This window comes from Sinocyclocheilus rhinocerous, unplaced genomic scaffold (genome assembly GCF_001515625.1).
Source record: "Sinocyclocheilus rhinocerous isolate Xijiao unplaced genomic scaffold, SAMN03320098_v1.1 scaffold331, whole genome shotgun sequence".
Lineage (NCBI taxonomy): Eukaryota > Metazoa > Chordata > Actinopteri > Cypriniformes > Cyprinidae > Sinocyclocheilus > Sinocyclocheilus rhinocerous.
Window position 1 is genome coordinate 126,553 of NW_015656164.1, and position 27,785 is coordinate 154,337.

Here is a 27,785-nt window from a genome sequence, read left to right on the forward strand (position 1 = left end):
GTATTTATATATTTATTATTATTTTTTATTATTACCCTCATTGGGGGCAGAGCCCCCCTAAAATGAAAATCATAGAATCGCCCCTGGTCTACATTATGAAAACAGCTAAAACAAACGAAAAAAAAAAACAGTGAAATTCCTAGTAATTCCACTAATTCCATAATTGCAATAGTCTATTTCTCTATTAAAAAAGCAGCGATTGAGTAAGTGTATTTATTCAGCGATCACAATCGCAAACAATACAGTCGAGATCTCATGACAGAACACTGACCGGCTTTCATTTAGATCGCTAAACTCCAGCTTGTTTGTTTTTCAGATCATCTGTGGCGGCGCTTCCGCAATGAGGAGCGAGCGTGTGCGCATAAAATGTATGAATTTAACAGCGAAGCTCTGATTCGGGGGATTAGGACTCTTGATATCTGGCAACCGCACTCATGAAAGCTCGCGCAGTAGAGGCGTGTAGACCAGTCTGCAATAACATTTTGTCTCCTTTTTTTGACGAAAATAAAAAGAGGTTTTTGGTAAAGTTATAAATACAGTTTACGAAAGATGCGTTTCCTCATCACACTACAGTTGTTTCCTCCAGCAAAAATGAAACCGCATACTTTATGAAACAATCATGTTGCCATTTTCATTTGAAAATGTAACTTTCAATATAATACATATTACAGTGCATGTGCAAAGAGGTTTGCATACTTGAGCTAAAGAAAGAGGGTTGTACTAGAAAAGCAAACCAGGAAGAAAGAGGGTTATACTAGAAAAGCAGATCAGGAAGGCTTATTCAGTACTCAAATGTTATACCTATCTAAGCAATACAGTGGAATACTGCAATAAGTTTAGTAAACCATCCGTATTAGTCAAAAAAAAAAATGTATTTATATATTTATTATTATTTTTTATTATTACCCTCATTGGGGGCAGAGCCCCCCTAAAATGAAAATCATAGAATCGCCCCTGGTCTACATTATGAAAACAGCTAAAACAAACGAAAAATATTATAACAGTGAAATTCCTAGTAATTCCACTAATTCCATAATTGCAATAGTCTATTTCTCTATTAAAACAACAGCGATTGAGTAAGTGTATTTATTCAGCGATCACAATCGCAAACAATACAGTCGAGATCTCATGACAGAACACTGACCGGCTTTCATTTAGATCGCTAAACTCCAGCTTGTTTGTTTTTCAGATCATCTGCATGTGAGCGCATGCGCATGGTTGCCAGATTGCTTAAAATAAGCAAAACACACCGGGCAGAAAATGTATGAATTTAACAGCGAAGCTCTGATTCGGGGGATTAGGACTCTTGATATCTGGCAACCGCACTCATGAAAGCTCGCGCAGTAGAGGCGTGTAGACCAGTCTGCAATAACATTTTGTCTCCTTTTTTTGACGAAAATAAAAAGAGGTTTTTGGTAAAGTTTTTATCTTTTTGAATACATTTTAGTCTCGTCTTATTTCGTCAAGGAAATTGCATGTTGATATAGTCTTAGTTATCGTTTATTGACCTCATTGTCGTCTCGTCTTACTCTCGTCTTAGTCATGGGAAAAAAAAGCTCGTTAACGAACATTTTTCGTCATAGTCTTCGTTAACGAAATTAACACTACTGTACAGTGCATCACACTTTGATAAAAGATTGATTCAGCCATTCGATTCATTAGCTATCATTTTTTTTGCCATCATTTTGTTGTATCATTAATCCCGACATACACATCACATTCAGTACAGTCTATCAAACTTTGTTAAAAGAAAATCAATATTGCCATTTGGTTCATTATCTTCTCAAATAACAAACATCCTAACAAACATCCTAAGTAACTAACTAAACCACAAGTGTTGTCTAAGGAAAACCTTTTTGGCTTTGTTTCTTCTGTAGCGCCAGCTGCAGAGAAGAACATGTCTGACACTTCAGTTAATGGAGGGTGACGCCAGCATTAATGCTGCTTTGCTTTGTCCTCTCTTAGCTTTTGTCAGTGGGCTAAAGGAGAAATGGGCTAATTAAAAAGTGGCAAAATGACACAGTTTTGGCTCCACTTCATCAAGCCCCGCATATGAATGAGCCGCTAACGAATGCGTGCTCAATGCAAGACTGTCAAAACAAACACGATCGCCACACAAAGGCTATACTATATGAAATGATGCTAATAATGCTAATGCCTTTTTATCTGTCATGTGCTTTATTTTCAGGCTGAATATTAGATTCAGTTTATGAGTATTTCATTATATTAGTAGCTCAATTCAATAGGACTTCATGCTAAAAAAGTACCATTGTGTCTTTTGGGATACAATACCATGCTAGTATCATGCTAATGCCAAGGGTTCTGGATATATATCACAGTAATATCATGATGTTCTCTGAAGTAACTTGGGCTAACATGCAAGTACGATGGTATATAAACAGGCTAATCATTTAGCATGTTTTTGCATTCCCCTGAGCTCCTTATGAATTGTATTTGTACAGAATGTGAACATGCGCTAGACAGACATATTTGACTGTTGTTACTCGTACATTACTATGGAAGCTTGTTTCTGCCACAGGATAACAAGTATGTAATTATGACTTTTTACCTCATAATTCAGACTTTTTTTTTGTTATTCTGAATTTATATATCGCAATTCTGAATTGCAAAGTCAAAAAAAGTAAAAATTGCAAAATGTTAACTATGATAACACAAGATATCATGAGATATAAACTCGGAATTCTAAGAAGAAAAGTCAGAATTTTGAGAAAGTTTTGTTGCTGAAAAAATGGAATTATGATGTGTAAACAGATTTGCGAGAAAAAAAAAATCAGAATCAAATTATATCTCGTAATTCTGAGTTTATATCTCGCATTTACAAGATAAAAAGTCCAAATTACGCAATTACCTTTTCTTTTTTTTTTTTTTTATCTCACGGGCTTCTATACATGCGTTCATGGCATCTACTTTGAAAATAAAAATATATATTTGTTGCTTTTAGTTTTGAAATATAAAACACAGAAACTACCGTTTAGGCTAACGACATTTGACGAAGTATGTTAAAATCAGATATCAATATTGCATAATTCTTCTTCCTCACAATAGTGCATCAATATTTCTATGAACATTTACATAATCAGTCACAATCTAATTTTTATTTTTTTTTTTTACCGAAACAAAAAAACTAAAATAAAGTTTCGGTAAATTAATTTCGGTAACTGGTAATTGAACTTGGTATACTGTTCAGGGTGTCGCGTTCACAGGTGGTAAAATTCTTTGGTAACGAGATGCCTTGCGATATTTTAGCCAAATAAATTTTACATATTGCTACTCTAGCATGATTTTTGGTCATTATAAAGTGCCACACTTCTGACATGTTAGCCTCTTGTAGCTTATCCACATTGTGCGCACAAAACGGACACTGTACGGAAACATGTAATTGGCAAAGCGCTATCTGTTCTATATAAAAAAAAATCTTCTCGAGAACTTGATTATTTCCATGTCAAAGATAGCGTCTCATGTTTATCAATGCAAAAAAATGCATTCTTACCCTTACACCATATTTTCTTAAGAAAATGTATTTCCAGTGCTACACGTGACACCAAAAACATCAATATTTACCATGGTTTTATCATCTTATAACGTTACTATGGTACAGCCACAAAACTTTTAGAAAATGGTAGCAGTTTAGCCCTTGTCGAAGAACTTCCACTGACCTCCACCTCTGAACAACACTGCAGCGGTCCATCCCCATTATGCTCTATGGGGGTGGACAGAAGATGATCTCAGAGAAGTAATTCACATTGGGGAGATTATTAAGAAGGGTCTTAATGGAACTTCGGGGGACATTTATCCCAAAGACCAAGGTCGAAACCAGGGTAACACCCCTTACTCTTTAAGTTAAGTGCCCTGGGATGTTTTATGACCTCAAGAGAACAGTTTTAAGTGACATCTAAAGGACAAGATACAATGAGGAGTTCATTAGCGCAATTCTTTTCTATTAACGAGATGGAAATGTCATCATCGACCATAATTTTCTTCGCTTTGTAACTCCAAGATGATGAGCAGAACTGGAGAACAACTCAAACCCATCAGGAGGTCAAATGTTGAAGTCCACTGACTTTCAGTGTATGCACAAAGGACATTTTTCAACAAGTCATATAGGTTTGTTTGTTGGTGAGGCTCAATGTGGTTTGTACACTAAAAGCTATAGGATGGCTGTATCAACCACACCCGGGGAACTTGGCAGAGGTCCCACAAAGCTCTTTGGTTCCTGTGGAGAATCACAGGCAGTCTGGAGGAGTTGACAGGAGATGTGAAAAGCTAATTGGACATGAATTAAGGATCCCAGTTGCTAAGAGAACTGACCTCACTGTAAAGGCTCATATTGAGAGCATCAAGGCTGGACTGTGCCAAAGCTGGCACTGTTATACAAAGGATCTAACATGTGTTTCCCATTTCCCACACAGTCATGCATTTAATGATCACTCCATTATACTGATGTTACATTGAGAGTGTCTAGCAGACAAATCACAATCAAAATGACGGCCACTGTTAATTGTATAACTGAAATATTTGATTATACTAGTCAATCTGATGTCATTCCCTCTCAAAGGAACACTAGATTTGTCTTATTGCTACAGATGCAAGAGTGTAAGAGCATCAGTTAATTTGTTAGCTATAACTGAAGCTCCACAACCAACATTATAGCAAAATATCATAATAGATATTAAAAGAGAGGCTCTAAATTCTGATTGGACAAACCATGTTCGAAGCATTAAATACATGTTTGTGAGCGTACAATATACTGTATAGTAGCATCCAAATTTGCTAGCCAGCTGTAAACAGCCTAGAGTTAATTCTAGTAGTTATATTAGTTAATAGAAAAAAGTTTATTCTGATAATTGCATCCAGATTATTAGGTTCTAATTCTTATTATTATTCAAATTATTATAAAATGTTTTTTTTTTTCTTATGAAATGTTTGTTCTGATTATTACATTTTATTCTAGTTACTATTACATTCTGATTATTATTATTGCATTCCAGTAATTATTAAATGTTTATTTTGATTATTACATTTTAATTATAAAATGTTTCTTTGAATTATTTTGATTATTACTCAATTCTGACTATTATGTTTATTTAATATTTACTCTGATTACTACATTCTGAATTTTTTTTAAATGTAAATTTTGATTAATATTATTCAAAGTTTATACCGATTATTATGTATAAATGTACATAATTATGTATTTTATAATCATCAAATTAAGGCAGTGTCTCATAGTAATTTTACCATGTTTTTAGAGTTTAGGTACACCTCGTACACATAATAAAATCACTAATAATGCACAGTCTTATGTGGCTTATTGCTTCATTGAAGAGTATTATGTCAACATCTGAAAAGTGATACAGCCATTAAAAAGTTGTCCTCTGGTATTAGCTGATCTTTAGAGTTGGGACCATGAGGAAATACAAAATATAAAAGTAAAGCTTTTAGTTTGTGAATCAAACACTGCAAATGCTAATGCAACTCAAGCTGCAGAGAACTCCACACTAAATAAACTGCATAATGTTCAGGGACAAGTAACCTTAAGTCATCCCGAATGGTTGCTTTTAATTTCAAGCTTGATTTTCTATGCTTGAAATCAAATTTGTGGACCAAAAAAAAAAAAAACTCCAAACTGCACACTTGCATATCAAAACATGCAAGACATGCATACAAATGAAGTAAATTAGCTCAGTCCACATTTTTAAGTTGAATGTTTCAATAGGATAGAATAAAGTACCATGACAACAGCCCACAGCCCAAGCAAGTGTAGATTTCTGTAGGAAGTCAGGAATAGGGAAGGTGCCAGGTGTCACACCAATTATTTTCTCATTAGCGAATTTGTACCGGATATAATATGCCAAATTTAGCAGCAGTTCAGTTTGCTCCCCATTTACCATCTGATGATAGCAGAGGTGTTTCAGAGGCAATTTTCTACCCTTTAGATTATTAGGTAAAAAAAACATGATATACAATCTAAAACAATTACAAATAACATCTTATTCTTTAGTAACTATTATACATGCAGTTTTTGTGACCTTTTTTGTGATGAGTCTTAAAAAAAACAGTAACAAAACAAAAATCAAAGCAACAAAGCAAGAAATGGGTAAGGAATATTACTTAACAGTCTTTAATTCCAACAAAACAAAACAGAGCAACAACACAAAACAAAAGAAAGCAAAAAAAAAAAAAAAAAAGCAAGGAATGGGAAAGATAAGGAATTTTACTTAACAGTTCTTAATTCCAACAAAACAAAACCATGCAACAAAAAGCAACACAAAAAACAACAACTAAGCAACAAAACAATGCAACTAAAATCAAAAAGCAACAAAACAAAACAAACAATGTAACAAAAACAAAACAAAGCAACAAAACAAAACAATGTAACAAAAACAAAACAAAGCAAAAAAAAAAAAAAATACAACAAAAAAAGAAAAAAAAATTTTTAAAAAAACACACAAAACAAAACAAACAATGTAACAAAAACAAAAAGCAAAAAAAAATAAAAATACAACAAAAAAAGTAAAAAAAATTTTTTTTAAAAAAACACACAGAACAAAACAAAAAGTAAAGCAAAGCAACAAAACAAGGGTTGGGAAAGGCAAGTAATTTTACTTAACAACAGTCCTTAATTCCAAAAATAATTGGCCCAAATAATAATAAAAAAAAATAAAAAAAATAATTGGTAATAAACAATACTTGATATACTGTAAATACATCAAACAAAGATAATATTTTTGGTTATTGTTTTTTTTTTTTTTTAATGAATTAATAACAAATGAAAGACAGTTCAGTGAATGCATCAAAACCCAACAAGCGAGTCATTAATCTGATTCAAAGAGAGTTTTTTTTTTTGACTCGTTCATTAAAATTCCTCATTCATTGGTCACAACTGTTCCCAGACCTAGTTTTCTTGCATAAATCAATCTAAAAGCGAAGTTGCAAGGCCATAAAACAACCCCAATCGAAATGCTATATATCTGAACATATGATATCTACCAACAAACTGGATTATCAAGGAACTGTCTGGCTTTCAAGTCAGAACAAACCATTAGTGAGTCGAGAACAAGTAAAATTAAAACCTACAGACATGCTGCACACTTCTAAACGCTCACAGAAAGCAGTGAGGACAGTTGTTTTTCACCTTAGCTTTTACCTGAGGTGCTGCGGTATATTCAAGTGTGTAAAGGTCATCTTCTCAAGACACAATCTCTCGTGTTCACCTGTAAACAGAAGTGACCTGACAAACTCTATGTCTGTGTCCAGTGCGTGTACAGGCTTAGTGCGACCTTATCAAAAGACCTTATAAGACCTTATAAAACAAGTAGAAGAAGCCTGGTGACATTCAAAGAGAAAGGTCAGGTCTTATCGCAGCATGTGCAGAGAGAAGCTAGGCCATCTTGAGAAGATAAGAGAGCACCACAGCATTCTGGGTAATTGGTGCAGTTGCTGTGGGCAACAGCAGAAAAACTGCAAAGCAGCTCAGTAGGTCCTGAAGACCTGTTAAGATTCATATTACATAATTCACTAACATGTAAAATGAAGGAGGGGTATAACTGACAAAATTAAACACAGAAGAAAATGTTTAAATATTACATGAAATAATAATAATTCAATAAGTATGCAATTAAATGTGTCTATACGAGTACACAAAAGGTGAGAAATGTATGTAAATATATATTTTTTTTAATAAATAAATAATAGCCATGTTAACAAACATGAAAGACAATGTAGTTAGGTACAATAAATTATCCCTAAAAATCAGAACATAAATAGTGCAAACTGTAATTATATATTTAGTTTTGTCTGTTTTCTGTAGAAAAAAAGTATTGATGAATTAGACATGTACTGTAACAATATTCCTGTGTTTATGTCTTTTCCTACATGACAATGTATATTGTATCATAATATTTTATATAGTATATACTGTACTAATATTATATTACACCAGATTGCACATGAGCAATTTACATGATATTCAATCTAAAACAATTACAAATAACACTTTCTTCTTTCATAACTATCATGCAAGGGTGTTTGTGACCTTGTTTATTGAAAGACTACATATATATTTATACTGAAAGACATTTAAAATAAGGTAGCACACTACAAGACTAAATATAATAAATAGTATATAATAACAAGTAGGAATATAATAAATATAATAAATATGGGAAGTGAACCTAAAATAAACAACACAATATTCAATTATATGTAATTACATAATAAAGACAAGTGAATGGACTTGACTTGATAGACAATATAATTATAAACACCTTACTACTCATCATAACTATGAGACATTACTAAATAACTAATAAATAACTAAATTCATTAAACAATTAATTACTGAACCAACCAAAACCAAATCCAAAACAGAACTTAAACGAAGCAAATCTAAACAAAACCACAAAACAAAGCAAAAATAAAAAAGCAAACATCATAGAACAAAAACAAAACAAAAACAACAAAAAGAGCAAACAAAACCAAAAAGCAAAAGGGAAAAAACAACACAAAACAAAGCAAAAAACAAAACAAAAATCAAAAACACAAAGCAAAGAAAAAAACATAATAGAACAAAAACAACAAAAAAGGCGAAACAAAAACAAAACAAAGCAAAAACAAAACAGAACAAAAACATAATAGAACAAAAACAACAAAAAAGGCAAAACAAAAACAAAACAAAGCAAAAACAAAACAGAACAAAAACATAATAGAACAAAAACAACAAAAAAGGCAAAACAAAAACAAAACAAAGCAAAAACAAAACAGAACAAAAACATAATAGAACAAAAAACAAAAACAACAAAAAGAGCAAACAAACCCACAAAGCAAAAGGGAAAAAAACAACACAAAACAAAGCAAAAAACAAAACAAAAATCAAAACCACAAAGCAAAAAAAAAAACATAATAGAACAAAAAGGCAAAACAAAAACAAAACAAAAACATAATAGAACAAAAACAAAAAAGGCAAAACAAAAACAAAACAAAACAGAACAAAAACAAAGATTAAACAAATGTAAATTTAACAAATCTTTTAATGCTAAAAAAGGTGTCCATGTTATTAGTAAAAGTGTATTTTATACTGCATCACACTGCAAACTGTGATGTGTTTAAATGTTGTGAGCTATTCAAATAAAGCAAAAGCCTCATGAGCATCATTTTACAAATAGACTCCACCTTAATTCTCAAATCTAACAGTTAATCTCAAAAGACATCGAACTACTAAATCAGCTGCACATAAAGAATACTGAACAAGAGCAGAGGCAGTCAACCCCTCAAAATGCAACAGTGATATCAAAACAAGAAATCAGTTGCCTTAGAGCGATGGCAATAAAAGCCTGTCCACTGCCCATTTCTACTGACAGCTTCATCAGATTCCAGCTACATGCAGGACTATCCTTTAAATATCCTCAGAAGTGGCCTTGAAGGCCAGTTGTGATCCTAGTTATACGCCTGGTAGATTTAATTATTTCATCACCCCAGACAAATATCAAAGCTGCATATCAAAAAATACATTTCTGAAAGAGACGTCTTTTGAAAGGATATGCAATACTTTTTTTTTTTCTTTCATTTTTTTTTTTTTTAAATACAGATAAGCAAATGCAGACTGTGTCCCAATTTGCGTTCTTACACTATTCACCATGCTTTTCACCAGCAATGAGAAAGCATTTTGCTCATTCTCAGGAAATACTGCCATTTGTTTTGTTTATTTTTAATTTAATTTAATTTAATTTAATTTAATTCATATTTTTCCATCTCAGGCCCAAAGTATGAGAGCTAGTATGAGAACACCAAAAACTCTAAAAAATTGCTAAGTAATTATTTATTATCACTTGTACTAAACATACAGTGCTATATTATATAGTTTCTATATTATTTCAACCCGGTCACAGTAAATATTGAATTTAATTTGAATAAATAACTAAATAAATTCTGTCACACATTTATGTGTATAATTTAAGAAAAATATTAATAAACATTGGCATTTTCCACCAAGTCTAAACAGGTTTTATTTATTTATTTATTTATTTTTTATGGTTTGGTTTGTTTGTTTGGCCATGTTTTTAAAAAGTAGACATTTCTGTTTACCAAGGCTGCATTTATTTTATCATAAATACAGTAAAAACAGTATTGTATTACAATTTATAATAACTCTTTTCTGTTTGAATATATTGAATCTATTATGTTGATTTGCTGCTCAATAATCATTTAATATTATTATCAGTGTTGAAAACAGTTGTGTTGCTTAATATTTGTGTGGAAACCATGATGCATTTTTTTCTGTATTCTTTGATAAATATTTTTTAAAGAACTGCAATTATTTGAAGTTGTAATATTGTGTAACGTTATTAACGTCTTTACGGTCACTTTTGATTTGCGTCCTTGCTGATTAAAAGTATTATGTTCATTTTGCATGGTAGTGTGCATGTTGTTTGTAAATATCTTGAAAAAATTATATAGATTGAAGGACTAATACAACAGTAAGAACAAAATTGCCACAAAGCTACAGCTTATAGTAGAAACACAATTTCAAATGCCACAAAAAAAAAAAATATATACTCCTGAGAGCTGGAGCGATGGTGATGAATTGGATACCCTGTTTGTCCTTTCTTTGCTCTCTCAGAAGTCTCATTTCTTTTAACAGGAGATTTCACCTCCCCACAGGACAGGTTCTGTCCTGAATCCTGTTGCTCTGACCCTCTTCTCGGCCCACAGACACACAACAGGGACGCGGCGGCTGTCAGACTCCCCCTCAGGCAGCAGACCATGCAATTAACTGTCGATTGCTCCTGGAGCTCAGACCAAAGTCACACGGCACTCATGCCAACACACACAAACCTCCGCCGTGTGCCCATTTCCTCAGAACAAATGTGCTCTTTGAAAAGGAAAACGCCTCTTGAACCAGAAACACAAGTCGAGGAGTCCCACTGACCGCATCCAGACCGAATCAAATAAAACAGAAGCTTGGTTTGTGTGAAACTACAGCGCAGAGCTGGGAGGTGTGGCCGTATATTACCTTAATGCACATTTGCTCAGTCTACGTCAGTAATTCAACCCGGCAACACGCATAAATGTGGAAATCCCATTATATACAGGGGAAAATAATGAAACACAAAGCCATAAACTCACCCTTGTTTATCGGAGTCGACCAGAATGCGCACCAATATCCCTGTAACAGCCACTAGGATGGGGTAGTGATCGACACTCTCCAGGCCTACGAACAAAACAAAACATGCTTTTATTACTGGTTCAGATAATGACTTTTGGCTTTTTACTTTATAATAAAAATAAATCTGTTTTTGTTGTTTTTTGTTGTTGCTGTTTTAGAGTTCATGATATACAGCTACTGTGACTGTAAATAAATAAAAAATAAATATACTATATGTATGTGTGTGTGTGTATATATATATATTCAACCCATGGCAACAGTTTAAAAGCAGCCCAATTTCGTGGGAAAACAACAACAACCCTGCATCCAACACGAGCTGCAGAAGTCAGATTTGACTAATCACGGGTCAAAAGTAAGGAGCGATAACTGACAAGATGTTGGAGGATTTGCTCCACAACAGATCCCGAGCTCATTGACAAATATATTTTATCGTAGGATGTGCTCCCTTTACACAGTGCGCGCGCGATCGCGAAATCGAAAGTGAACTACGACTGAAAGCGCTCATTCAACGGGGATTTAAATACCCCACATATAGCGGCGCCCTGATGCGCGAAAATTATATACAAAATTAGAATGTTTGCGGGAGCGGACACAAAAATCGCGGGAGCAGATGGGAGTATGCGGTAATGGTCAGAAGTTCAGTGAGAGCGGGATCAACAAGCCCCGCGCTATCACGCAGCGGCGCAGTCAGTCAGTGAGTGCCGTAACAGATGACGTCAAATCTTGCGGGATTCCATAAATAAACTACACAGAACCCCACTATTCAACCCGATCTTTATTAATACTACTTATAATACTTATGTCTAAATAATAAACATTTCTGAAAATTAGATGTTTAATTAATATAAATACATATTTATATTTTATATAATATAACAACACAACACAACACAAAATAATTTTCCATTTTTATTTTAGCAAGTTTACAATTATTTTAAATATTTTACAATGGAAAATTATAAAAAGCATTTTCCACTGTTATATATTTCTGAACAAATTTATACACTGGTATGAACAAAAACTGTTTTTGGTTGGTTAAGTTATATATATATATATATATATATATATAAAGTAAAATAAGGGTCTGCATGACGTCATTTTGTTATTTAGTTAGGAAGAAAATTACTCTCCAAAAAAAAGCTTATTTAAAGTGATTTCAGATTTAGATAATTTTCTTTCTGCAAAGCAATTTTCTGAAGCACAGGTCAATGGAGTTCAAGCAGTATTCTTGCTGGAAATAAACGAAGTTTGCCTAATGCTGCTTCGCTTGACTTTTTTCCAAGGACACCATAATGCTTTCATAACAAATATGCTCTGAATTTAACTGACGGACCATCAAATACCCCCAAAAAATTATAAAAAATGAGTATGTCTGGGGAAACTCATCAAGTGGTGAATAAACTAAATCTACTAAAGCCACTTGAGTGGAATTGAAGGTCACAGAATCTGAGACCAAAGAGACCTGGGTCACAATATGTCACCTAATAACAACTTAAAAAAACATTGGAAGTCAGGCTTTTCTGTGTGCCCTTCTTGGAGTGAAGTTCAGGCTAACAACATGACCCAACCTCATTCATTATAAATCTATGGTTCTGCAATGTCAAGGCTGAAAAATTGGCCTGATGACAGTCTCAGTATCCTCCTGAATTGGATTACTTTTTCATACTAACTCGCCGTGTAATCTCTTGACCTATTCTTCTCATATAATTCCCTGAGTGTACAGGATGACTTTCCAAACTTCGGAAAGGGTTTCAGAGGTGATGTCAAGAACGTCGCAAAATGCATATCAAATTACTTTTTATTTGTTCTGGGACTTGAAACAAGGTGCTATAAAAGGAACATGTGAGAAGTCTAATGTTAGGTTACAACAAACCATATTTCAGCTCACGGGGGACGCGATCAAGGACGAAGCAAAATACTTGAGAGTTTTAAATTCAGCACAGCACACCAAGCGTTTCAGAAATATAATTGCATTCAAGTGCATCCTCAAGTGTGTACTAAAGCATGCAGTTCATGTTCAATGCTTCTATTTGCATTCATTTAAGATTATTTTTGCATAAGAAGGAAATTGATGAGAATTACCTGGGAGGCGCAAGTTGACCACCCTGTCAAAGAGGTTTCTTTCTGCCGTGACTCGATTTAACACCTGGTTCAGGAGCTACAGAAAGACAATAAAATACAAATGTCAAACCTGAACTTAGTATTTAAAAAACACACACACACACATAAACCAGAGATGAGAATGTTATCCTAATTAAAGGAAATGTTAACTCAAAGAAACAAGAGGAAAGAAAGACAAAAAAACACATTGCAAACAAACAAACAAACAAACAAAAAAACGCAAAACACAAAACAAGGCAGAAACAACAAAGCAAAACACAAAACAAAAACATAACATTATACTGCAAACAAACAAAACCAAAGCAAAGCCAAGCAAAAACAAAAACACAAAAAAAGGAAAGCAAAGCAAAAACAAAACAAACACAACACAAAAACATATTACAAACAAACAAAACAAAAAATACAAAGCAAAGTAAAACAACAACAAAAAAGCAAGGCAAAAACAAAACAACAAAAACATAGCACTATATTACAAACCACAAAGCAAAGCAAAGCAAAACAAAAACACAAAAAGCAAAACAACAACAAAAAACACAAAAGAAAAACAAAACAAAAACACACAAAGGAAAGCAAAACAAAACAAAAACACACAAAGGAAAGCAAAGCAAAACAAATAACAAAAAAACGTAACATTATTTAACAAACAAAAAAAACTAAACTTTTTGCAAAGCACACTATATTACAAACCTGAACTGCTTGTTTTCTTCTGCAGAACACAAAACAAGATATTTTGAAGAATGTCCATAATAAAAGTCAATGGGGTCCAAAATAACAAAACAATGGACCCCACTGACTTTTTACTGTATGGAGAAAAAAAAATCTTATTTTGTGTTCTACAGAAAAAAAAAAGAAATGTATATAGGTACAACACGAGGGTAAGTATATGAAAAATCATGGGGGGGGGTTCTTTTAACATGAACAGATGCAACCTGCTCCAGTCTGAAAGGGTTTCAGTGAGCAAATCAAACACATCTGGTCATAAATCAGTGATCAGATCGCAATACTTATTCCCTTCGCTCCTTTAGCACGCCACTTGGACTCAGCATCATGCGCTCAAGAATTTAATTCAGAGGTACCAAGCAGTCAGGTGCCAATTAATGCTGTTTACTATAGCGCATCGCATGTAATTGTATTGAAAGATAGGATAAATCCTTCAGGGACAGGAAAAAATGTAAATGGATAAGTATGCATGAGGTGGAGGTTCTGCTCCTCAAGGATGTGTGGAGTCCTGCTGTGCTCACAGGTGTGTTTCAGTTAAAGCCTGATTACAAGCCGCAGGTGAATGGACGCTGCGCTGGGAATAGAGCCCACGTAAGCACTGTGAGAAAAACCCACCAGAAAACACATTTTCAAAGCCTTCTCCTCCATAATTGAGGCCTTGAAAACATGCAGTAGCCTATCCGCTCCTCATTTGCATGGCACTTTCCATGAATAGAGTGCAAAATAGCATCTGAAAATGAAAAAGGAGGTACGTAACCTTCTGAAAATTGATAAATATTAAATGACAATTAACCTCAGGATGCAAGGACAATTAATAAAAGTAATTAATTATTATATACGTTCTATTTTTATATGGTTTGCAATTTTTTTCAACCCTGTTACCAACTTTTGGACATTAATGAATAGTTTAAAACCCTTATTTTTGTGATTTCATTATTTCTTTGCAGTAAGATTAAAATACAGTATATATAAAAAGAAATATCAAAAAAAAAAAAAAATGCTATGTAAAAATGGGTAACAGGGTTGATAAAACTGAACTGTCAAAACAAAACAATATTTTACAAACCTATATCACTTGTCTTTTTACATTTATATGATTTTTATCATATAATTTTTTTTCTGTTAACAACTTTTGGACATGACTAAATACAGATTAAAACCCACATATTTGTGATTTAATAATTTCCGAGCAGTAAGCATTACATATACATCAAAATAAAATAAACAGTATTAAAACTATTTTACATACCTACATCGTTTGTCTTTTTTACATTAAAGGGGTCATATGATGTTGCTAAAAAGAACATTATTTGGTGTATTTGGTGTAATGGCGGAAGCCCCAGCTTAGCGTGAGCTGAGGCCGGGCTAGCGTTAGCAGAGGCGGCGGGGTCGAGAACGGCGCGCCCGGCGGATCCGACGAAAGAGCGGCAACCACATGTGACGACCCCGGGCTGGACTCCGCTTCGTCCACGGTGAAAGTTGATGTATTTCCTCAGCGACCAGCACAGATCAGCTCTAGGCATGACTAAGCGGATATCGTCCTCTTTTGGAAGATCAAACAAAGTAGTTTCGCTTTCACAACGAAGCACACAGCGTCTTCATGAAATGGCGGCAGCGGCAACAATACTACAGTGAGAATAAAAGTTACGCCTTCTTTCTTTGCGTGAACATTTGGGCGGCGTTATGCAAATCTTCCCACATAGTGATGTAGACATGTGGGGGCGTGTTAGAACGAGCCGTTTCAGGTAGGCGTGGCTGACTCTTAACTTTTATAAAGAATATCACTTTGGATTTGAGACTTTAGTCTTTGCAACTTTACAGATCTTCTTTATGCACCAAGAGCTTGTAACACTCCAAAGAGAAAGGAAAAATTGAAATCGCATCATATGACCCCTTTAAGATATTAAATTACAAGATTAAATAAAATTTAGGGTGGGGGTGGGGTGTTTAGGTTGGGGTATGCCAGTGGGGTATGTCAGTCAATAGTTTCTAGCTAATTTTGCACCCAACGTACCCATTTTAGTTATTAATAAAGTTATATTTCCTATAAATGAACGATTAGTCAGTGTCAGGAAAAAAAAAATGCATAAATGAAAAATATGAGATTTGTGCATTTAATGGTTTTAAGTAATGGGAGACTAAGGTGTACCCTATTTGTGGAAAGCACCACATACATCATCCATAAACAAACACTCATTTAAAAAAAAAAAATGCCTATAAAGGTGAAAAGCCTCAAATAGCTTTCATCTTTTTTTTTTTTTCTAATAATGACTGCCTCGCCTCCATCACCCTTGTAAGAACTTTTATGGTTTGACAAAATGACCTAATTTATGGATCAATAAACCCCAACCATTAGCTTTCATCCAATACAGATTCTTTGCACTGCTAAGCTGTGATACTTTATGCTTTAAATTGGCTATATTCTCCAATTTAATAACATTTTGGGGGATTCACAAAGAACGAATTGCGTCCATTGATAGTCTTGTTTTTCACACGATGTCTATTTCTGAAGCACCCAATCCACTAAAAGAATAAATGTAAATCAGGTACAATGCAAAAAATGTCAAAAAAATCCCAACCGTAGCTTTCATTTATTAAACAAACAAAAGCAAATAATAATAACAATGGAACGTAATAAAATAACGCAAGTCTATAGAGGAAGGTTCTGACATATTGTCTGCACAGACAGTAGACTAGTATAGTTCGATGTCTACATAAAATACATTTAATTTTATTCACTTTGCACTGGCAAGTTTTGAAAGTTTTTAGAACAACGTTTTCAGAACACATCCCAGCTGTCAATCACACTCACCTGAGCCAATCGGCGTAGCAACAGCTCGGCGGAGGGGCGGGTCCAGTCCAGGAATATTTCCGGCACTAGAGTGATGGTCATCTCCAGGACCCGCAACAGACTGACAGACAGGTCAAAACAGGTCGCGCACACTTTTAACTGCCGCGTGTCCACGAAATTCCTCTCAGGCCACTCAGCTGCCTGTTGGATCTGACAGGAAAGAAATGAAGACATGAAGAGACCATATTGGAAGCACAGGGAGGTCAAAAAAGATGTTATGAAACTGCCGATACGGGGCTGTATGTCTTGTTGCACGGAATGAGGTAAAATAAGACCCAATGACAGTTAAATTATTCATATTCATATTAGAGTAACAGCAATAGATTGAAGATAAGCCCATGGGCTTTTTTGAATTAGGCAAAGGACCCAGAATACCCCAGCAACCAACCTGCAACCACCCGGAACACCCTAATAACTGTATGGCAACATGCCAAGGACCACTCAGCAATTGCATAGCAAGTAGGGTTGAGCGATATAGCTAAAAAAAATTGTATCACGATACAATTTTTCATATCATTCGGTATCAATAATTATTGACATTTTTTATAACCTCTTTAAACAAACAGCAATAAAAAAGGTTTAAATTTAACCACTGTACGCACTGCACTGTATGCATGTGTGTTAACATAAGCAGCAGCGCCATGCACATGCGTCGTTTACATGAAGTGGAAGCAAGCGCATGTGTCGTGATACTCTCCACATTGGCGGCAAGCCGCTGCAGACAGGACGAGGAGTAGGGCTGAGACAATAAATCGATGCATCACGATTCGTGGATCGATTCTGAGATTTTCCGAATGCATCAAGCCGCTGCAGACGGGACGAGGAGTAAGGGCTGGGACAATAAATCAATGCATCACGATTCGTGGATCGACTCTGAGATTTTCCGAATGCATCGTGATTTTCTCTCGAATCGATTCTGAGCTTAGTTTTTAACAGCAAATGGCGCTCTAGGCTAGTTTTTAACCGCACACTCAAATGCTCACAAAGAAGAGCGCTTTTGCGTTCGGCTGAGTAATGTAAGTGGTTAAATGTACTTTGGCTTTTATGCTTTTATGATGCGAGATTAATGTAAACAGCCCACTCTGTGAACATCCTGGTAATTCGCTTCAACCTTCTTTTGCGTTCAGCTGAGTAATGTAAGTGGTTAAATGTACTTTGGCTTTTATGATGCGAGATTAATGTAAACAGCCCACTGTGAACATCCTTGTAATTTGCTTCAACCTTTTCGAACTTTATGAATGATTATTTTAAGTTTAAATGGTGCGTGTGTAAGGAACTGGAATCGATTCAAGAGAGAATCGCGATGTCTTTGGAAAATCTCAGAATCGATGCTGAATCATTTCTCGATTCACGATGCATCGATTTTTAGTCTCAGCCCTAACGAGGAGGAGAAAAATTGTTGAATAAAGTCGTTATTTTATGTTTTTTGAGCACAAAAAGTATTCTCATAGCTTCGTAAAATTACGGTTGAACCCCTGATGTCACATGGACTATTTTACAGATGTCCTTGCTACGTTTCTGGACCTGGGAACATCACAGTTGTGTTGCTGTCTATGCAGGGATTTCATCAAAAATATCTTAATTTGTGTTCTGAAGATGAACGAAGGTCTTACGGGTTTGGAACGATATGAGGGTGAGAAATTAATGACATAATTTTCATTTTTGGGTGAACTATCCCTTTAAGGAAATTTTTGGCTTGTCTCCTGAGGCCACAGAAGGGCGCAATGAGCAAAATAATGCACCGCATTAAATTGTTTATTCATTGCAATGAAATAACAACTATCTGTAAAAAAAGTGCATGATGTCTGAACTAACATATATAAATTAAATAGAATTGCATACATTGCATTAACAATTATGAACAAAACAGCATCATGTATTTATGAATAGCTTAATAAAAAGGGACGGAGCGCCAATCACACAGATTGCATTTAAAAACATATGAGACGCAGTGGAATGGAATTGGGGATTTTTTTCTATCGTAATCAATGAAGGTGCACCTTCGATAAATACCGATACCGTTTTATCGCCCAGGCCTAACAGCAAAAACATTTTACCATTCAGTTCTTTAGGTATAAAACATTTGTATTTAGTGCACATGTATTCAGAGTCTTGATGCTTAGACATTCTCATCAGTCTTTTCTACATCTACCCTTCATTTCAATTTAGTGCTCACTGAAACTGAGGCCGTAAACACATCACAAACTCCCCTGGAGACCAGTGCCTCCTAATTCGTGGATCATCACAGATGAAAGGCGCTCCTAAGAGCCAGCCAAACCTCCAGGCAAAGTAGCATACGAATCAAAGTCCAATCTGCAATAGGTAGAATTTCAGCGCTTCGGCTCTCCTGAAAGACATTGATTTAAGAGTTGAGGAGAAAGCCTGGTGAGAAAGTGCTTTTACGTCTGAGGTTTAATTCCCCGCCATTATAGACCAGGGAGGTTTTGCTTTCTTCTGTATCTTCCCGAGACTCCAAAGCCTGCGTTTAGTAATGACCCTACAACGGGAGGGGCGCGCGCGCTACTCTTCCCAAAAGGTTGTTTCCATGGTGTCCAAATTATCAAATTAGTGTGCGGCTGAATGAAGTTGTTAACGGGGTGAATTGAGCACAAGGTAAACTAAATTCCAGTGCTTGGAAGGCAGCAAAAGAAAGTAGTGCTGTCAATCGATTAAAACTTTTTAACTAATTAATCACGATTAATCTTACCTAACATTAACGTTTTTAAATATACTTTTATATTGCAATAATTGTATGCAATCTTCAAATAAATGAACAAACAACAAAGTCAGTATATATTTTTTTTATATTTGTTTAGTGTCATCTTTTATGACTGAAGTCGAGTATCACTGATACAATACTGATGTCTCTAGGAAATTGACCATTGATTATAGCCATTCAACATTACAGTAAGCCTATAAATGAGAGCTATCAATTTGAACATTTATTAGACTTAAAAAAATAACAATGTTTAATTTAACTTAAAACAGTCTTCACATAAACCAATTATAATCAATGGTGGTATAATAAATTACTGACATATGGCCTGACAACATCTCATCTGACCGCAGTTCACTGATGTTCTGAAGCTTCTCGTCACCTGTACCATTTCCGCGCTCGTTTGACTAGCGCCTGGCGCTGAGGCGAAGTGGAGTGCGCGTCTGAAAAGTCTCCCGTTTGATGTGCTTGTAAAGACGTTCCGCGTCTAAATAAACACAATTTTTGTCAAGAAAAAAACAGACAGAAGCAGCAGTTTTGAGTGGGGTGGCCAACCCTAGCTTCGCCCCTGTGTTAACAGCGTTAAATATTTTGAACGCCATTAAAGTGGAAAAATTCATCACATGCGTTAACGTGCTAATTTTGACAGCACTAGTTTCAAGTCATGTTAAGTTTCAGGCTTTCGTTATACATAAATGAAATGCAAACTGTGTCTGTATTTGCGCTACGAACGTGAATGATACTTCAAATCATGTGACTTGTTGAAGAAAGGCATATTATCACTTTAATTGTATGATGCTTTCTTAATAGTAATTGCCTAACAACACCCTAGAAACCTTCCAGTAAACCAAAGCAACCACCTAATAACACTCTAACTGGCACTAAACATCTTAGAAACTCTTAAAAAAAAAAAACTCCACCACCAATCAACACACCAACAACCAGTCAGAACACTTTAGCAATGCCTTAGCAACCACCTAGAACACTCAAATAACTGCCTAGCAACACTCTAGAATCACCCTGGGACACCTAGGTGTCTAACACCCAAAAAATGTCTAGCAAATGCTTAAAACACATTCGCAGCACACTAGCATTGTGGCGTTGATGTTTGCATGGGCAAGCACCACTCCCATTTTCTTCAAAAGTGGCAGAAGTCTTGTTATTAGGCACTTCTTATCGATACAAACAAACACATCTAATGAATATTTCAAAGACTAAGTAACTTGAACTATGCAAAGATTCATTTTACACTGAAAATGCAAGATAATGGTTATTCAGTTCAAATATCAAGTGGCAGTCATGATTACATAGTCATAGTGAATAATTTACAGGCTCTGATTGAGTTAGCTACAGTGTTAGAGGGCTGATCAGTGGGGTTGGAGAAAACAACCGGCTACAAATTTAAAGTTTTGGTTAAAAAACAAACAAAAACTTTTACTTTTAACTTTTACTTCAGTGTGTTGAAGCTTCAACTTCTGCCTGATTTTGAGGTGAGACTTTCTGTTTGTCTGGTATGAAGGCAAAAGTTTCTTACCTCCTGTATCATGCCGATGAATTCGGAGAAGGCCCAGTTGAGCTGGTTTAAGACGCTATTGAGGAAACTGGCAGCCATGTCTTTGTCTTGACTAAGGAGTTCAGCCATATGTCTCTGCAGCAGTAGTGATGGACAGGGCTCTGTAGCCAATCAGAGAAAAGCACATTCAGCAAGTCTATGATTTATTTATTTATTTTAAATCATGAGTATAACAAAAATTACAATAGCAAGCTATGGTTAGTCACGTCAAAAAATTATTTAGGTTACGCCTTTCTGTCTCTGAATAAGTTAAATTGTGGACTAGCCAATCTACCCACAATGATCAAACCAACCTTTTCTATAGTTTAGGATTTACAGTGCTCTAAGTCTGATTCTTGGTAAGTTATAAAACCAGACATCACTTACATCATGTGGCAGGCTTTCATCATTGAAGAGGTTTTCATTTGAAATGATTTTCAAATATTAAAAAGGGGGAATCAAGTGCCCATAGGAGAATGAGGTTGAACTGAAAGGAGATTTTAAAGGGATAGTTCACCCAAAAATGAAAATGCTGTCATTAATTACTCACCCTCATGTCGTTCCAAACCCATAACACCTTTCATCTTTGAAACACAAATTAAGATATTTTTGATGAAATCCAAAGCTTTCTGACCCTGCATAAACAGCAACGCAACGGGCATGTTCAAAGCCCAGAAAGGTAGTCAGGACATAGTTAAAATAGTCCATGTGACATCAGTGGTTCAACCGTAATGTTATGAAGCTACTAAAATACTTTTTGTGCGCAAAGAAAACAAAAACAACGACTTTACTCACCAATTTCTTCTCTTCCGTGTCAAGACGCAGCACATGCGTGTTCTATGTCAGAACGCCGGCTCCTGCATTCACGGGCACCATACACATGTGTCGTGGTACTCTCGTGGCCGCGCGTCGAAGACTGACACAGAAAAGAAGAAATTGTTGAGTAAAGTCTGTATTTTTGTTTTCTTTGCGCACAAAAGTATTCTCATGGCTTCATAAAATTAAGGTTGGACCACTGATGTCACATGGACTATTTTAACGATGTCCTTTCTGTGCCTTGAACATGGTAGTTGCGTTGCTGTCTATGGAAGGTGTTTCGAAGATGAACTAAGGTCTTATGGGTTTGGAAGGACATGAGGGTGAGTAATTAATGACAGAATTTTCATTTTTGGGTGAGCTATCTGTTTAAAATTTCTTCTCTTCCGTGTCAAGACGCAGCACATGCGTGTTCTATGTCAGAACGCCGGCTCCTGCATTCACGGGCACCATACACATGTGTCGTGGTACTCTCGTGGCCGCGCGTCGAAGACTGACACAGAAAAGAAGAAATTGTTGAGTAAAGTCTGTATTTTTGTTTTCTTTGCGCACAAAAGTATTCTCATGGCTTCATAAAATTAAGGTTGGACCACTGATGTCACATGGACTATTTTAACGATGTCCTTTCTGTGCCTTGAACATGGTAGTTGCGTTGCTGTCTATGGAAGGTGTTTCGAAGATGAACTAAGGTCTTATGGGTTTGGAAGGACATGAGGGTGAGTAATTAATGACAGAATTTTCATTTTGGGTGAACTATCCCATGAATAACTGGACTGTGAAGGTCTGGACGTGTTAATAAAGGTTCAGGCACAGGCAGGGTCCAGTGGTCTACAGACTCTCCCCTTGAAATCTGGAATTCAAAAGCTGGCAGCATCAGAAAAAAACTGTGCTCGTTATTGGGGCAGTACCCTCAAAGGTACTCATCTGTACCTTATATATGCACCCCTAAATAAGGTACAGATACAAGGTGTACCTGAGGCTTCTACCCAAGGGACAAGGCATTTTAGGTACAAGGTACAATTTTAGCACATTTCTTCTGACAGTGTGACAACCTGGCTTCCCCGGGGGCCACGGCAAAGTGAGTTGGTGCGGCAACTCTACCTCTTGTAGTTTGGGATTCCCTGCCTACTCCTTTCTTGAACCAATTGGGACAATCCCATGCACAGTTGAGACCAGTCTCTTGAGGAGAGGCACGCTCTGCATTTAAAGGAAGCAGTGATATTAACTTCAGCTACACCTCATCACACAGCCGCCTTCTTGGTCGGTCAGCAGCAAAGCGTAGCTGCGTCTCAGAAAACACTCTACTTTAAGTGTCGAGGAATTCCCTTCCCGCTCCCTTCCTGAACCTACGGGAAACCATTGTGCATGCACTGGGGAAAAGATCAGGCTTGAGGGGTTCTTGCTCTGCATTTAAAGGTGGCAGTTACAAGACAATATTAACTTCAGCCACACCTCATCACACGGCCAGCCTCTTGGGTGGCCAGTTGCTACATGTATCTGTGCCTTGGAAAGCGCGTACGGTGACTCTACTTTTGGTGCCATTGGATTGCTATGGGGAAACTATTGTGCATGCACTGGTGAAGGGATTGGTCTCTTGTAGAGAGGTATGCGATGCATTTAAAGGCAGTAGTGACGAGGCACTATAAAGGCATATATCATCACCGCTGCCCAACAGGGATTGTGATTGCACTTTTCTCCGAAGAGAGGCGATTGAAGAGTCAGGGCAGCATTGATGTGAGTAAAGACAGTCGTTCCATCACAATCAGTATTACAAAAGGCCTGTCCATCTAGCCATAATATAACCCTTGGATCCCATAAGAATACCTAAAAACCATGTTTCCAAGAAAAATCCATCTTTTTCATTGATCCCACAACCCTAATTATTCAATAATAAGACAAAATGGCAAATACCAAATGGCAAATACCATGGACGTACGAGAGGGGAAACAATCAGATCTGAACACTGCATGCGAACAGAATGACGACATAAAATAACAAAATAATGAAACAGCAAAACATAGGGCTGATGGGAAACCATCGCACCCGCCCCCTAGCCGTTCTATTACTGCTATCTGACCACGTCTGGAGAACACAGAAAGGGCACTCGCTCTCATTATATGCACACAAAGAGGACACTGGGAAATTTAATACCTTATCTGGAAAAGCACAGTGATCGCAAACACGCTAAAAGCCTTGGAGCACAGTGTTAAAAGCAAGAGCAAACAATGGCAATATAGCTCTAAATAAAGCTAATCATTAGACACTGAGGTGTAGGTCTCTGATAGAGATGCAACCTTTATGTTTAATTAGATGAAGTCTGTGTAAGTGGCAGCTTGGAAAATAAGGGTGGGGGGGCAATAAGCGAGGAATAAACATAGAATGAAAAGCCATAAGAGAGACCAAGTAGCAGGCAGCTATGGCACGATGCACATGTTTCAGAACTCCAGGCGTTGAGAGGCAAGCAATCACTCTGTTACTGCAGAGTCAATTCCATTTTAAATTGCTTTAAGGTAGGATCCGATAAACAAAATGGATAGAAACACCTTTAAAAGATTCAGTCACCTTCATGTCAATCTAAACCTGCATTTATTTTTTCTTCCAATAAACAAAAAAGGATCAATTTTGCAGAATATCCTGGTCGCTCTTTTCCATGCAATAACAATTGTGGACTGGAAGTTTCCGGCTTCAAAAAAGATCAAGAACCATCATAAAAGTAGTCGACTTGTGTGCTACAAGTCTTCTGAAATGATAACTTTGTGTGAGGAACGTACTGAAGTTCAGGTCAGGGGTTCTCAACTCTTGTCTTCAAGGTCCACTTTCCTGCAGAGTTTAGCTCCAACCCTAAATCAAAGACACTTGCACTAATAGAGGTCTTCAGGATTACTAGAAAGTTATAGTTCGGTGAGTTTGATCAAGTGAGGAAAGAAGACATCGAGGGCCAAAGTTGAGAACCTTTGGTTTAGGTTGTTATTCACTAACAATCTGCCCACCAGGGAACTACTCCAACCAGATCACTGAGTCAACTAGTTAACTACGTTATTTTAGTGGAAACAGTACCATGGTAAATTTCTGTAGGACTTCTTAAGTATTACCAGTTCATTTTTTTTACCAAGTACAAAATGTGGATTCTGATGAATATTTGAATTTGGACTGCAGCCAACATTTGAGCAGCATAATTAACTAATAATCTAGAGTAGGACACAAAGGTGACACATTAATCACATGGTAATTGGCACAATTACTGAGGGAAAAAACAACAAACTACTGGCAAGGACAATACATGGCTAGAAGGGACTAAAGGAGCAAACTTGGGCAAAACTGAATGGTACAAGACACCACTATTACTAACTTTAAGAGTGGGTAAATGGTCGTGTGGACACAATCCTAAACGCAAATCAGTCTGCTGTGAGCCCGCTTTACCCTCACGTCAGTCATTCAGGCTACATCGGAGCAGACCAGCAATTAGGAAAGTGTTTAATAAGGGTCAACCAAAGGTGAAAACTACCAAATGGGAACGAAACTTACTTTGAAAACTAGCAATTGACAAATCCCCTGGACGTCATGCAAATGAGAGTGGGAAAAAAGATGGAATTAGCATTGAGACAAGACTCATCAGACCAGGGAGGGAATTCATGCATCACATACAAGACAAGCTGAAGTGTCAAGACAAGTGTCCCTTCACAAAGTGACAACTTTACAATTTATTCCTCACAGCCAAGCATCGGTCTCTTGATTAAGCGCTCCAAGCCTTTCTTCTGCTAAGCAAATTGACAATCAATTCCTGATAGATAAAATTGACTTCTGAAGTACATGTTACTTAATGAACATCCTGTTTTCCATCTAAATTATGTCACATTATAGAAGTAAAATCGGTTGTGAACGTTTCATATCGACCATGAAAAGGAACCTAAGCTTGCAAGATGTCAGTTCACATGTTTTCCCTGAGGAAGTTCCCAATACACTGAGCTGATCTATTATGTATTCAAAAAAAATAGGCTGGCAGTGAACTGTGAGTGATTAAATTCAAAAAGTGTACTGCTTTAAAGTAAATTGATAAGGGGAAACATCTCTGGTTGAAGCAACAGATGGTTTGACTTAATGGATGGTCTCTTAAAAAGTATTGATCTGAAGCTGCTGAAAGAAATAAGGTGAAGGAGCCAAGTTCGACTTTAATGAGTTAGAAGCACAGACTTTTTACAGTCGCACAGAAGAATGGCATGATGTCAAAACCGCTCTAGTAAAAACAGCATCTGTACTCAGTGTTCTACATTATTGATCATGACTTCCTAATAACGTCAGTGGGGATGTAGATTCCAGGGTCAGGAACAAAGAACAAACATGATTTGATTTCAAATGGATGCTCACTCAGTTTTACATGCAGTTACGGTAAATAATCTTTTGAAATGATATTCAATGAATTTCAGAGCAACTCTGTTACAGAATGATATTCCCGCCATTAAAAATGGAACATTGCATAATTGTGATACCCAGACAGAAATGACATAATTTGGACCCTTACACCACAACATGAAGTAAATAATGTCAATATCATTACATAATTGTGTAATGTCAATATTATAACAACGTTGACGCCATTCATCAAGCTCAATCTTTCAATCCTGCTACCAACATTATTACGAGAAAATATATTATGTTTCTTTCATTTATGGAATTATAAGTATATAATTTATGGGAATATAAATATATACATTTATCAATAACTACAAACAAAAATGTGGCCCCAAAACTAGCTAGCCTTTACTGAGTGTTGGCTTCATTTAGGCAAAATATGCAACCCTGTAATTATAATTTTTTTTAATTCATTAAATAAATGCTATTTATTAAGTATTTGTTATTTAAGTCTTATTTAAAAATCTTTATAATTTGCATGTTTAATGTAAATAAATAAATAAATAAATTAGGCCTGTCAGTCGATTCAAATTTTTTATCTAATTACATGATGTGTCGATTAAAATACATTTGACTGTGAAAATACCCACAAAAGATTATTTAAAGCTATTTTTGTGTTAAATTAGAAAGTATCAAGTAGACATTACAAATTGTAGCTTTAGAAATAAATATTTATTTGATTCAACATAAAATATATTACACAAACATTTAGGCTAAAACGGCCTAACATAAATATGGAACATAAAAGAAGATAATTTGAGAAACATCTCAGTATTTTTAGTTCATACAATGAAAGTCATTGGTAACCAAAACAGCTTTTGTTACCAACAGTCTTCAAAATACCTTCTTTTATGTTCCACAAAAGAAAGGTTTGAAATTACAGATTTTTTTGTTGCTTTTGGGGTGAACTATCCCTTTAATATTCTTCTTCTTCTTCTTCTTCTTCATTTATTAATTTTTTATGAAACTATACTCCAATTAAGAAAATAAATCTGCCAGCAGGTGGTGGTAAATGTCTTAATTCGATTCGTTCAAACGGCTGATTCATTCAGGAATTAAGTAAATTTTATGAATGGGCCTTTGAATCATTGATTCACACGATTAGTTCAAAACGCGGATTCATTCAGAAACTAAACACCGCTGTGTTGCTCGGAGACGCACAACAGTTCTGCTGTGGCTTTAAAGGTAATATGTTCTCTGCTAAATTGAGCAAAAATATATAATATTGTGTTTAAAATATAACACAACATTAACTTCTTATTTATTGAACTGCTTTATAAAATCACATTTAAACTTGTGATATTCCGGACAAAATCAGCACTCGTAATATTGCTCTCGCTGCACGTGTGATATTATATGAAATAAATATGAGACAAAACCTCACACAGGGGCATTTCTGCACCAATATCTTGAA

General features: G+C 35.8%; 1 protein-coding gene across 1 annotated transcript in view; it reads right to left on the reverse strand.

Annotated features, from left to right (window-relative positions):
• The window catches only part of LOC107719710 (E3 ubiquitin-protein ligase RNF123-like), a 146,096-nt gene that overhangs the window by 77,975 nt on the left and 40,336 nt on the right, over window positions 1–27,785 (reverse strand). The window contains exons 32-35 of the mRNA XM_016527196.1: window positions 21,128–21,267; window positions 16,839–17,027; window positions 13,268–13,343; window positions 11,146–11,230 (exon numbers count right to left, since the gene is read on the reverse strand). Of these exons, the coding sequence (XP_016382682.1) occupies window positions 11,146–11,230; window positions 13,268–13,343; window positions 16,839–17,027; window positions 21,128–21,267 (490 nt within the window). The remainder of the gene's footprint in view (window positions 1–11,145; window positions 11,231–13,267; window positions 13,344–16,838; window positions 17,028–21,127; window positions 21,268–27,785) is intronic.